Raw genomic sequence first — 13,912 nt, 5'->3', positions numbered from 1 at the left:
ACCAGGGGTCACCATCAGATGGGGATATATTCCAAAGTGTTTCTTCTGTATGTGTGTGTGCGTTGGGGGTGCTTGTTACCTGAAAATGTCTGTGAAAGGTGTCTGTAAGGGCTACCATTGGGCTTTTGTGTGTGGGTCAGATCTGAGGTTTGATCCTTAAAGACCTGGAAAATATATCCAACTTTTGAAAGTCTTAAGCAGAAACAGTTTGTGGATTCTAAACCTGTGCTCTCCAACATGGTTGCCACTTGCCACGTGTGGATTGCAACTAATGTGACTTGGAATATGACCAATGTGACTGGGAAACTGAACTTTTAATTTTATTAACTTTACGGTAAATTTAAAATCTGACACTAGTTTGAGTGATTGGAAAACTTTTAAGCATGCTTGGAACAACTTTGGGTTTACTTTTTCAGCTGTAAACTTTATGATATATAAATGCAAATCAGGTATTTCCAATTAAAAAATTTCAAATTGAGATGTGCTGAAGGTATAAAATACCAGCCAAAATTTGAAGACTTAGTTTCTAAATGAATAATTAAAATAGCTCAGTAATAATTTTATACAGGTTACACATTGAAGTGATATCAGTTTGGATATTTGGGTTGGAATGTATTATTAAAGTTAATTTCACCTGTTTTTAAACTTTTTCTTAATGTGGCTACTAGAAAATTTAAAATTATGTATGTGCTTTGTATTGTATTTCTATTAGACAGTGCTTTCTAAAACAAAGAGTAAAACACATGGGAATACACTTGAGGTACTGAGATCATAAACGGGATAGGGCAACAAAAGTGAAAAACTAATGACAAGATAGTAAGGGTCAGTGGCAAATAAAAGAGAAGCAGGTCCTTAGCTGACCTTAGTGTTAGCAGATGAGTAGTGTGTAATGCCTGACCTGGCTCGTGGCTTAGAATTGAAAACATGACTCTTCAGATTTTTGTACCTTATAATCAATGATAAATAGGGTGTTTCTTTAATAATAATAATTATAATACCAGTTTTATTTTTTTAAAATTTCACTGCATTCCAACTCCTTTTAGTCTCCCTTATGGTACTGAGTACATTACATAGAGTCATTGAAAGGATTTTGCCCCAGTAAGCCTTTGAAACAAAATATACCAGGATTACAGGACAAGAAAAAAAGAATGTTAAACCAAATTTCATTTCCAAGGGAAGAAATTTAAGGAAATAGTCACTCAGGCTACTTTGTTATGTAAAATCTATCTCATAAACTAAATACTGGATTAAATTAATTCATTGGACAGTTTGGAACAAATTGTAATATACCGTGTTTACTTTGGAAGTCCTACTGCCCTCAAGTTTAAGTCAAGTAGCCCTGCTCCCTACATAAGTAAGATGCAAGGTCACTGTAGAATAATGAGAAACACCAACAAGCAAAAACGAGAAAATAATAATCACTGGTAACCTACACCACCCAGAGATAATGACTGTAAATTTCCCTTGCCTTTTCTTTCAAGGAAATGCAGTCGGTTTTTATACAAGGTTCTGTATGTCTTAATAAGCATTGCATCACAAACTCTGTGTTTAATATTTTTCAGCCTTTTCTTTGAACTCTTTGGACTGTTTTCATAGCCCAGACTGAGGTTATCAGTTACAGAAACAACAACTTAATAAATGATGTCTTATTGGCTTGAAAGTATTATTCACATAGATTTCCAAAGTGCCAAAGATAAAACCAGGATGTGTTTTATTCACTAGAAAATCTTGTTGAACATTTTCTGACACTGTTAGTAAGATAAAGAGAATGTGGATGAAAGAGAAAACGTGAATTCTGAACCTGAAGAGCCTATGCTTATTAGTACTTTCAGCAGAAATTGTGAAGGGCCACCTCATCAGGCAGATTGATGAAGCCTCGTTAGGTAGGGGCTTGAGAGGAATGCCTCACGGAAAGCCCTGTAATGGTCCAGTGGATGCTTGACAAACATGCATACCTGCCAGTGCTGCCCTTTAATTGGAAGGTGTTTGTATTTGTTTCCTATTTTAGAGGAAGATGTGCAAGCACATGTAATATTACATGGCAGTTTTAGTAGTGCTAGATCTGGGAATGCAAACCGGAGAACCTAAAGTTAGGCAAGTTCTTTGAGATGAAGTGGAGTGCAAAGTGTCCTTCTTCCATTCCTCAGATATTTACTTCCATTCTCCAACTTTACTCTCACTACTGTCCTTTTACTTAATCTTGCTATTCAATCTATTTTTAGGTAAGTTGAAAAATAAAAACATGTATCTTGAAGTTAGGAAAATGCTCAGGGTAATGTTCCAGAATCTTCTGTGTTTATTAATATTAATACCATTAGGTACTTAAATACTGACATCTCTACTGCGCCTTACCCATCTCCCACCTTATACCTGTTATCAGGGTGACTCAGGGGAATATGTGGCAGTTTCCTGATCTTTGAGATAATTTCTCAATTTAGATCAGTGCCAAAAGTCATGAGAACTATTAGAAGGTTTGAGGTTTCTTCAGATCTGGTCCAATTGTCAATGAGACAGGCTGGTGGGGCAGAGCCAACCCAGCTCCCCTGAGGTGTAAGTGGAGCTGCTGAGAACTTCCCATAGGTGCCCTTGAGCTAAGTTTCACACTAGGAACCTATGCACTTGATTTGGGAACTTGGTACTTACTCTAACTCTGACTTACGCTGCATGGAATGTGTTAGCTCCAAACAATGTTAAGGTAGCCCTTATTCCATGGCAGTGTCGGTCATCCAGCTGCAAGGGATTTTAAAGATGAACTGAGGCTACAGTGGACAATATGACAAAGTATATGTGGGAGTGTTAAGAATACCTAGGGTATACTTGATACCAAATAACAGCGTTCATCAATGCTCTCATTTACATATTTATATTTTCATTTAACTACTATTTAATTTTTAGTACCGGGTATTGCAATGATCTCTGTGGACAAACAGACATGATTTCTGACCTCTTGGAATCAGGCATTAATTCATAGTTATATGAAATCCCTTGATTAAGTGACATTTAAGCTGATGCAGTTTTGTGGTACGTTGCTAGATGTTGGGAATATGAAGACAAGCATAGCATAGTCGCTGTCCCTGAGGATTTCATGTCTAGGAAAGAGACATGCACACCTATAATAACAGTCCTCAGTGAAAAGTGCTTTATAGAAGCAAATGAATTGTAATGGATCCTGAAGATTGTGGGTGATTAATGCTGTCTGACCATCTCAGGAAAGGCTTTATGAGATGACTTTAGATGTGGGTTTTGAAGGCTGAGGAAGACTACCAGGCAATCAAGAAAACATAGCAAGTAATGGCTAGGAGGAAGAAAAGGCCAAGTATGTTTGGCAAACCCTAAGTAGAGAAGGAGGCCTAGGAAGGCATTTGGCCAAAGGTGAGATTACATAGTGTGGAATGGTAAAATTTAAGCAATGTAAAATGTTGTATGAAAGAGTTTACACTTCACTTTTAGGAGTGGAGGAGCCATTGGAGTACTTTACATAGGAGTTAGAAATCAATTTGTGTTTTTAGACTGATCATTCTGAGTGCAAAAGGAAGGATGGCTTTGGCTTCTGGAGAGGCTGGGCTCAGGGAGGCTGATTAGAAGGCCACTGCAATCAGCCCTGAGACAGGAGAGAAGGACTTCAACTGCTGCAGTAGCCATGGAGATTGAAGAGATATTTAGGAGTGAAAATCAATGCTAATTGAAGAGACTGGCTAGGATGGATGAAGGAGAGAGAGGATTCCAGAATACATTGAGACTTCTACCTTCTGGGTAATTTATGGTATCCATGGAGCCAGTGCTAGCTAGTGGGCTTTGAATCCTGGCTCCACCACTTACCAAGTAACCACTTGGAAGAAGTTACTTAAACTTGCTGAGCTTCATGTATACAAAAATGATTTAAAATAATTTTGTGGAATCTATGGGAAGATAAATATGAAAATGCTCAGTAAAGTGCCTTATCTGTAATCTACATTCAACATATATTTTCTTCATATATGAGGACTGAAAGACACTCTGGATAAGGATGAATTGTATAAAATCAGAAATGGTTCAAGATAATGAGTTCAGTTTTAGGCATGCCGAGTTTAAAATTGGTATTTTATGTCTAGATGGATATATCCAGTATGTATTCAGAAACAGAGGTGGAGGACTTGGGGTGTGCAAATAAAAGTCTAAGAATTTGGAAATACAATTAATAGGTGATAGTTAAAATCTCCTGAGTGGATGAGATTCCACCAGCTGTGGAGTAGCTAGCAGAAAAAATTTGAAGTCTGTTCTCTGGTGTTCAATTTCTAAGTAAGTAGGCAGAGGAGGAAGAGCCCCCCCCAAAGCAGCTAAAACATGGTGTAAAAATTCGAACAAAACCTTGAAAATAACAAAACCTGCCAAGTACAAGAGGGGTACTTTAAGAAGGAAACCATTAGCACTCTGATGAGTCTTAGAACTGACAAGTAACTTGAGGAATAAAGAGAACTCTTTGAATGTAACAACTAAGAGATCAGTGACAACCTTAGAGCAATTTCCAATTGGTGGTGAGGAGCAGAATGCAGATTGTGGTGAATTGAGGGGAGAACAGGAATGAAGAAATAGTCATGAGATATAGAGTGCTTTTTAAAGAAGTTTGGCAGGGAGGTCTGGGGTGGTAGTTCGAAGTGGATAAAGGATGAAGAAGGGCTTCCCTGGTGGCGCAGTGGTTGAGAATCTGCCTGCCAATGCAGGGGACACGGGTTCGAGCCCTGGTCTGGGAGGATCCCACATGCCGCGGAGCAACTGGGCCCGTGAGCCGCAATCACTGAGCCTGCGCGTCTGGAGCCTGTGCTCCGCAACAAGAGAGGCCGCGCTAGTGAGAGGACCGTGCACCGCGATGAAGAGTGGCCCCTGCTTGCCACAGCTGGAGAAAGCCCTCGCACAGAAACGAAGACCCAACACAGCCATAAATAAATAAATTAAATAAATTAAAAGGATGAAGAAAAGAGGCTTTAATTTATAGTAATGGACACTAAGAGTAAAAACCTAGTATTGAGGAAGAGAAAGGAGACAAATGATGGGAGATAAATAATGAAGGAATGTTCTAGAAGAGGCTGGTCAGGAAGTATAAATCATAAAGCATTTGCCTTAGGTGGAAGAAGGTACAACCTCCGTTTGAATCAGGATGTAGGGGAATGAAGTTAGAAAGACTATTAATAATTGGAAATTAAGAAGCTTCCAGTATTAAACCAACTGTTGTTTTATCTTGTTAGTTAGCTTTTGTTTTTTATGTTCTAATAATTTATGTTTTGAGCACCTTAATTAGATTGACTAGCACCTTCTAATGTTACCTCTAGATAAAATAAATTATTAAATTTTTATTCAGTAAAAGCTAAGTGGAACCTCACCTCTGACCTCTTTTTCCTGAAAAAAAAAAAACTTAGAAAATACTGATTCTTAATAAAGTAACCCCAAGAATGATGGGGGGGGGGTCAGAAATTGCACCAACTATGCCAGGTTCACAGACTCAGAGAAATATGTTCCCCTAATGATTGATTTGTATATCCTAGGGAAATGCTAGAAATAAACTCATGCAGGGTTGACATCGGGACATTGGAGTATATGTTAGTTCTTAAAATATAATTGTTCCAGTAATAAAATGATTTGTATTGTTTCACTAAGCTATAAATGAGGTTTGGGTTGATGATTTGCTTGTTGGAAAGGTGTTTTTACATATCTTTTTTTTTTAAAATATTAACTGTTAGCTCAAGCTTAAATTAGGATTGTAAGCAATTAATTTTGTATTTGACATTTGAAAATATAAGTACCACATGACCTTTCCTAGTAGATGAACATATAGTTTAATTAGGTAATCTTCATGTTATTGTACTGTAAACACATAGAAACACAAAACAACCAGCTCCTCCTCGTGTTGGTGATTCTAGAAATGATAACGATCAGACTCTGGATTTATATTATAAAGCAGTTGCAGTAAATTGTGCAGATGGAAGGGTCACAAATTTGAAACACATAGTCAAAGCTGATGGGAGTTCAGCCCAAAGGCAGCATCTCAAATAAAGGTTTTCCAAGGAGTAAGACTATACAAAACAGGTTGGATTTTTAGGTGTCTTAATATTGTAAGTATCTTAATATTATAGATATCTTAATAACATAATATTTCTGGCTGTTCCTCTCAGCCCACTTAGAATTATATTTTAATTTTACTATCATATGGGGATCTTTAGTATCCTATCCTTGGTCTTCATCACTTCTTCTCTACCTTTTCACCTGGATGATCTTCTTAGTCATATTTTCAGGTTCACTATTCTGTTCAAGTGTTGTTTTGAAATAGGTTTCATTAGCTTTGATCTTCTTGCTATATATTCATATATGTAAATTCAAACACTGAATGGATGTCTGTTTTTGACACCCAACAAAATTGATACTTAGTATTTTCAAAACTGAAATTGGGCTCTTTCCATCAAAACCACTTGTTCTCCTGTATTCCTTGCTTTAGTGAAGGAAACAAGCAAGCACCATGCGCTTAAGGTGGGAAGAAATCATAGTTTCACCATTCAGGTAAAAATCAAAGTCAGCATGTTGTGTCTCATTTCAGATTTTTCCTTAAGCATGGCATTTGTTCTCAGTAGTGCTCATACCATTTTTAAATTTCTTTAAAGAACATTGGCAACGTGGGTTATTTTTTCTTCCTATGTCAGTATTGGTAATTTGTACTTTTAATAAAAATATCCTTTCATCCAAGTTTTAAATGTTATAGTTGTTTAAAAGAGTCTCTTAAGATAAAAATAAATTCTGTCTATAGTTTTGATCCTTTTATTTCTACCTTTTTAATGTATCTTTAAAATTTTTTGTTCTGTGTGGATGAAGACTTTTATTAGCATCTGGTGTTATCTCTTTATTTTCTGCTTTGCATTTCATTAAGATACAATCTAATTTTCCCTCTTTGTACATGTTTTGAGTTTACTTTGTTCTTTTCCTAGCTACTTAAAATGCCCCATTCAATATTATTATACTTTTTAATCTTTATGATATATGATGAGTAGAAGGTTATAGTCTCAAATGCGTATAATTAGCTACTCTTCACAACACTTGATAGGTAATGTTTTGTGATTGTTATTTTTATGTGTTCAACTTGACTGGGCTAAGGGAAGCCCAGAGAGCTGGCAAAATATTGTTTCTGGGTTTGCCTGTAAGGGTAATTTTGGAAGAGATTAACATTTGAATTAGTAGACTGAGTAAAAAATATCTGTCCTCACCAGTGTGCGTGGGCATCATCCAATCCATTGAGGGCCCCGATAGAACAAAAAGGTGGAGGAAAAGCACTTATTCTCTCTCCTTGTTCTTGGGCTTTCCGACTCTAGGACTCATACCAGGTAGATCCCCCTGATTCTCAGGCCTTCAGACTCTAAGTGAATTATATCACTGGCTTTCCTGGTTCTCCAACTTGCAGGCTGCATATGATGCAATATTTTAGTCTCCATAATGGTGTAAGCCAATTCCTGTAATAAATCTCCTCTTACATATCTATCTATATCTTATTGGTTCTGTTCCTCTGAAGAACCCAGAGTAATACAGATTTTGGAGTTGAGAGTAGTTCTAGAGGAATATAATTTTAAGGACGAGTTTTCAGAATTGGTTTTGGGCTTTTTGAATTGGCTCTCTAGTCCTATTACATTTAAAGTTGCTGATGATTTGCTGCCAGTAGTAAAGAGAGCACTGACAGTCCTCAGCATGAACTGTTTATAGAGTTATGTAAAACATCTCCACTGGATACTCCTAATCAACGACTTATAAGAAGCAAGTTAGGTGATTCTGTATATGATACTTTCCATCATTTTTCGAAAACTAAGTAATGTGATGATGTTGATTGGTTGCTCCTCTTTTTCTGGACAAAATGCTAAAAGGATGAGCTCCGGGATTCAAATTCTCAACTCAAACCCCGTATATGTGACCTATGAGCTCCTAGGTGTGCTCTGAGGAAGAGCCTTATCTCCTATAGCTCCTATAGTTGAAATTGCTGGACATAAAACACAGGACCTTATCCTGCTATTGGCTGAATTACAATTCAGGTAGAATCCCAGCCTTGTAAGGTGTCTATTGTTAAAGTGAGGGCATTGATTAGGAAAGAATGAGATCCTGTAAGTTGGGATGGGGGTGTGTGGGCAGACTCTGATGAAGCACATATAATAATTTTCACTTCAGATATTCCAGTTCTGAACACTATCTCTTACACATGGGAGAATCAATAAGTAGATATTTATTGCACAGATGGTTATTGCAGCATTATTTATACTGACTAAATAAAGCTAATGAAGAGAATACCCAAAATAGAGGAATGTTAAAATAATTATGGTACGATGCTATTGTGTGCAACTGCCAAAAAGAGTGAATAGATGTTGATACCAGTTAGCTTAATTTCCACAAAGTATCTAAGTATGAAATCAACATGCATTAGTGTGCATAATTTTTAATAGCAAAAAAATTACATGTGTAAATGTATTTGTATGTATGTATGTGTATCTGTTTACTTATAACTATTTAGGTTTGGATAAAATAATGAAATACATATCCTTGTCAACCTAGGTTTTCTAGAAGAGAGTGATGAGAATGAAATACAAGAGGAGTGGGGAGGGGACAATAAGCCAATATGACAAGAAATTTAAAAGGCTGCACTAAAGCAAACAAAGAGACACAAAATCTAGCAAGTATGTTATCGTATTTGTATAATTATCTCTAATGAAAAATAAGTATAAAAACCATAATTTATAAAGACCATGAAAGGAGTTAGTCTCAAGAATTATTTGGTAAGGTGAGCCTTAAATCGTTGGAAAATGATAGGTGCCAACAACACGATTATTTTTAACATGAAGTTCAAATTTAGCAACTGAGAGATATTAATATTCAGGTCCTCCTCAAGTATATTCTGATTCATTCAATATTTCATTAATATAGCAGCAACAACAAACAAGTACTCAAAAGATCTACAGTGGGTGAAAGATTTGCAAACACTTCTACCCACCACTGAAGCAGGACCTATTCTCCTACTGCTAAACTGTGGTGTTTTTCTTTTGAAATAAGCTTCCAGAATAAAAGGACATAAAATAGAGTGGAAAGTTCATGTATTTTAGGGTTAGCCAGGCCTCAGTTTTATTCCAGGCTTTGCCACCACTGTCTGTAATCAAGTTGATGTTGACAATAAACCCACACTTATTATCTTTCCATTAATCTATCTTTCATAACTGCATGTCTGTAGCTGTGAGTTCCAGTCAGATGGTGTGAGTAAGCACAGGTTAGCCACAAGGGGAGTTTATCATAGCCTAGATTAGTCGCTGTGGGACCTCGAGTTAGATATTTTCCTGTTTCCTCATCCGTAACGCGGAGGTAAATAACAATATTACTCAAAAGATTATTGTAAGGGCTTCCCTGGTGGCGCAGTGGTTGGGAGTCCGCCTGCCGATGCAGGGGACACGGGTTCGTGCCCTGGTCCGGGAGGATCCCACATGCTGCAGAGCGGCTGGGCCCGTGAGCCATGGCCGCTGAGCCTGTGCTCCGCAACGGGAGAGGCCACAACAGTGAGAGGCCGGCGTACCACAAAAAAAAAGAAGGAAAGAAAAAAAAAGATTATTGCAAGAGTTCAATTAGATAGTAGATGTAAAGTGCTGATTAGGGTAGTATACACATTAAAAAGTGTTCAATAAGAACAACTAGACTAAGACAGTAATATCTAATTCAGTCATAGACCATAGATTTAGGGGAAAATGACTGGGACAAATCTCAACTCAGGACTAATATTTTGGACTTTGTGTGTGTGCATGTGTGTGTGTATGTGTGTGTCATATCATGATGAAGATTGAGTGTTATGAATTGCCAAGGAATTTTCCACATTGAACCTAATAAACATGGAAACATAGATAAATACAGAAACGTGGAAATAAAAGCAAACTTAGAAATTTAAAGATTTTCCTGATTAAAGACATTAATGAGTTTCCAACCATGAATTCTTTTTTTTAGGGTGATTACAAGGAACTTTATTCTTGTTTATAATAAGTTGAACATTGATTTACATCATAGAAAAAGACAGGTTTAGGAAAAAGATAGTGTTCTGTTCTGCAAGTATAAATTTTCCATCTATGTCATCATTATCCTAAATGTAGTCTACACTATTAAGAAATTGATTCCACTTCTCTTATTTTGCCTTTTTTTTTAAACAGAAGAACCAAAACCATACTTTAAATTTTGTTGGTAATAGTTATACACATTAAGATGTGGAAATATTGTATTTAGTATACACTTCAAAATGCCATTTTATTGATAACTACTTTTGAAAAAATATGTTTGATTTCTTAATAAGTTGACCAATCAATGGAATGATTTTAGAGTAAACTTCTTGAATAAAAATAAAACTTTTTCCCAAGCTGATAGGATGCTTAGACTGATAGGATGAGAAAAAAAGCTGAGTCTTTATTACGTTTTCCGTAGAATCTTAGACAACCATGCATTCTTTACTATCATGCAGCGTATCATCTTTTATGTGCATTGTAGCATACCAGCATTACTTTCTGTACAACTTCCAGTAAATCATTTGCTTCCATTGCTTCAGGTTATCAGAAAGGGTCTTTACTAGAGAAACTCTTAAGTTCAGTTTTAGAATACTCTGACTTTATGACTGCAAAAGAGCTTAATTCCCGGTTTTCTACTCTGAGTCAACACGTAAGAGAATTATGAAAGACCTCCTGGCTGTGTCTCTGTATTTATTTTCTGCCTCCAAAATCTTTCTCCTTCTCATCCATTATCCCTATTCTTCAAGTTTCTTCTCCAAGTATTTCTTTAATGACCTTCGTATTGCCTTCATTTTCCTCCGATGAGAGATGCAAAAATGGAATCTAGACTAGAGAAATAAGATAATCCCAACTTCAGTACTAGTAGCCCAACTCTTAAAAAAATTGTAACAATTGTTTTTTCTTCCTTTTTTGAATTCCTCTACAAAAGTTTTTCTCATACTTCATTGTACCTCCTCCATTTCCTATGTTCTCATACTTCATTGTACCTCCTCCATTTCCTATGTTCCAACTTTTATCCCATCAAACTTTATCTCATTCCTGTTAGTATGAGATCCCAGATTTTGAAATGACTTCTTTCCCATTATTTCCATTGGAAGGAAGGGGAAGATTGGGCAGTCTCTTTGCCGAAGAAATGCTTGATCCAGTGTTTGTTTGGAGGGAGGAAAACTCACAGTAACAAAGCACCTCCCAATATTACACCTTCTGCTAGTAATATCAGAAATAGTGTGATCTCTTGATTCTCAGCCTTCTTTGGATCATCTTCTGAAAGAAGAAAGGGCAAAAAAGAAAGTGAATTTTGGAGAAGGAAATTAGTAACTTGAGAACTTTATCCATAAGAAGACTCTTTTTAACCTTAAAAATTGCTCTGTTCACCACTTACATCACTGTTCCCTGGTTATTCTGATCTTTATTAATTACTTAGACTCCTAGGCTCTTCAAAACTTTTTCTCTTACTGCCCCTAGCCTAATTTCTCCACCTTTAGTACAGCTTTTTCATTTCTAAGCTCTTCACTTATCCAGTGCCTGGTAATTCATACTGGTACAAATTTTGTCCAGCATCTTAGCTCTTATTTGTGGCATTAGCATGACCTACAGAGAAGGTGATCAACAAATATTTGTGGAGTAAATCAATGAAGAACTCCTTGATCCCTGGCCTTTCAAAATGCCACACTGCAATCTTTGTTACCTGCACAATATTCTCCTTTGAAGCACCGAGTGGTGATGCGAAGACAGGTCCAACAATCCAGGATAGGACCTTCAGTCACGACTGAGAGAAGAAAGATAGTTGGAAGGGGGCCATGGCATGGAGTTTCCTTAGCTCAGACACCAAGTATGGATTAGATCTCAGGCATTTCCATTGGTTACATTGCTGTGACTTTCTTCTTCCCCTAGCAATCAATTTTATTGATGGGTCAAAACCCTAAATAATTTAAGTCAGATCTCTGGGAAGAAGTAGGAAAATGATGGCTCAGCTTATATTGGTGCTTTGGGTTATAAACTATACTATAGAAGGCCTCTTAGCACCTCTAAAATCTCTGGGGTGTCTGAGATTTTATAAACTATTTTTTGTTGTCAGAGATCGTTGACATTCCCCCTTGTAGCCAATAGCTCTAGGAATTGCGTTCTTAATGTGACAAGTAGAAGAGATAGGGTCATATAGAGCACAGGAGATGGGAAAATATGGCTGAAACCTCAAGGCATCACATATACTGTACATACCACAATCTTCAGAACAAGCTAAAAGAGAATCAGAAAGATCTAATGAGCTTAGAATCAACTTAGTGTTTGCCATGGTTATCCCCAAGTCATCTTTATTTGGTTACCCATTAAGTTCCAGCCACCCCTCCACCCATTCTAAATTATTCTAATGTGAAATCACATTCCTCCTCTCACCCCTCATTTCCTATTCCTTTCACATAATTTCAGTGTTGTTAGATAGACATCTTATATTACCAACTTCAGAGAAGTTCTTTAATAGTTCTTTCAGTTTGGATTCCAGGTTTTGGCGGACATCGAGAAGCTTGACTTGAAGGATAAGGGCACCTAAAGAGGGGTGGAAGGGACATCAGAAAATAGGGGTGGCCTATCCCTTCATAATTTAATCCTAATTGTTTTGCCTTGTTTTCCCCAGTGAATTTTTCTCATACTTTCTTGGGCAGTACAGTCTCTTAACACTGAAACAGTACCTCACCTTTCCATGTTTCATTGCTCAGTTTATAAAGTTCATTCTTCAGCCATGTTCTCAAATTGACATCCTTTTGAACAGCTAGAGAGGAAGGGTGAAGGAACATGTGGGAGAATAATTACATTTATGGAGGAAATTATGTGGGCCCAGGTGCTCTCTTCCCTACCTCCCTTCTCCCTTTAACCCCCCAAACTCTCAGGGACTCGAGCTTTCCTCACCCAACACCCGAAGCATCTTGTCACTGTGGGAGATCTTAAAGCTTAAACAGATCATCTTCTTAATCTGCCGTTCAAGCAGATGAGCTCAGCCAGGGACTTCTGAGGGTACCAGCTTTACCAGCAAGGACTTAATATCCTTGATGAATTTGGGGTCACATTCCAAACAGCCTTTGACCCCGTGGAAGGCTGCCAGGGACAGGGGCAGGAGCAAGAGCAGCTGCAGGTCCCCCATTTCCTTGCCCCGACCACCCTTGCCTCAAGATCAGGTTGTCCTGGCAACTAGTTCACCAAGTTCCCTTTCCTTCAGAACTCCAGGAATGAGAGCCTTGTCCTGGATAGTCTGACTCCACCTTCCCCTCTGTTTCCATCCCACTTCTAGGCAATCTCATTTCTCTAAGGATCTTCAGTTTTCTGACTTATCCTTCATTCCAGAGAGAGGGAACTGCCAGCTGGGGAGCAGATACCTGAGTTCTGAGTGTGGAACACAGAGAGAGAGAGAGAAGTCTTGTGCTCACACAAGCAGAGTTCCGTGCATGGAGATATCTCAGAAAAAGGTCTTTAACTCTTTGTCTTACTGTGTTCTTAGTAAATTCCCACACTCCTGCTGATCATTGAAGTAGTATCTCAATAGCAGTGGATGTTGGAAGAGATCTCTTAGGACTTTAGATTGCTTAACCCAAGCTCTGCTTTTATAGAAGAGGTGAGAAAAACTTGGAATATTGAGCTTCTTGGGGTCCCAGTCCCTGATGGTAGCAGTATTGTTGAAAATTAGCAATGGGTGTCTGCATATAATTGATATCATTGATAATAATGATTTTGATACAATTGATAATTTCTCAGAAATTTAGGCTACCTTTGTTTGTAGGAATATTTCTCCAGCTATGCTCTGTAGCCTTTTTATATATCATTCTTCTTTTAGAGAATCTGGAGCCAGGAGACTAGAAACAACAGTTGAGGAATACATAGTGATGAGTGAA

General features: G+C 37.5%; 1 protein-coding gene across 1 annotated transcript; it reads right to left on the bottom strand.

Moving 5' to 3' along the window:
* Positions 1-10,721: 10,721 nt before the first annotated feature.
* IZUMO3 (IZUMO family member 3) lies at positions 10,722-13,167 on the bottom strand. The gene is given in 8 exon segments (XM_027088916.1): positions 10,722-10,768; positions 10,771-10,853; positions 11,204-11,294; positions 11,719-11,799; positions 12,252-12,269; positions 12,486-12,575; positions 12,724-12,798; positions 12,936-13,167. Coding segments are annotated over 8 exon segments (717 nt in total).
* Between the last annotated feature and the right edge of the window lie 745 nt (positions 13,168-13,912).

The sequence above is a fragment of the Aethalodelphis obliquidens genome, unplaced genomic scaffold (genome assembly GCF_003676395.1).
Source record: "Aethalodelphis obliquidens isolate GAN/ISIS:26980383/991018 unplaced genomic scaffold, ASM367639v1 scaffold64, whole genome shotgun sequence".
Taxonomy (NCBI): Eukaryota; Metazoa; Chordata; class Mammalia; order Artiodactyla; family Delphinidae; genus Aethalodelphis; species Aethalodelphis obliquidens.
The sequence above is the reverse complement of the archived record's forward strand: the minus strand, read 5'-3'. Positions and strand labels throughout refer to the sequence as shown.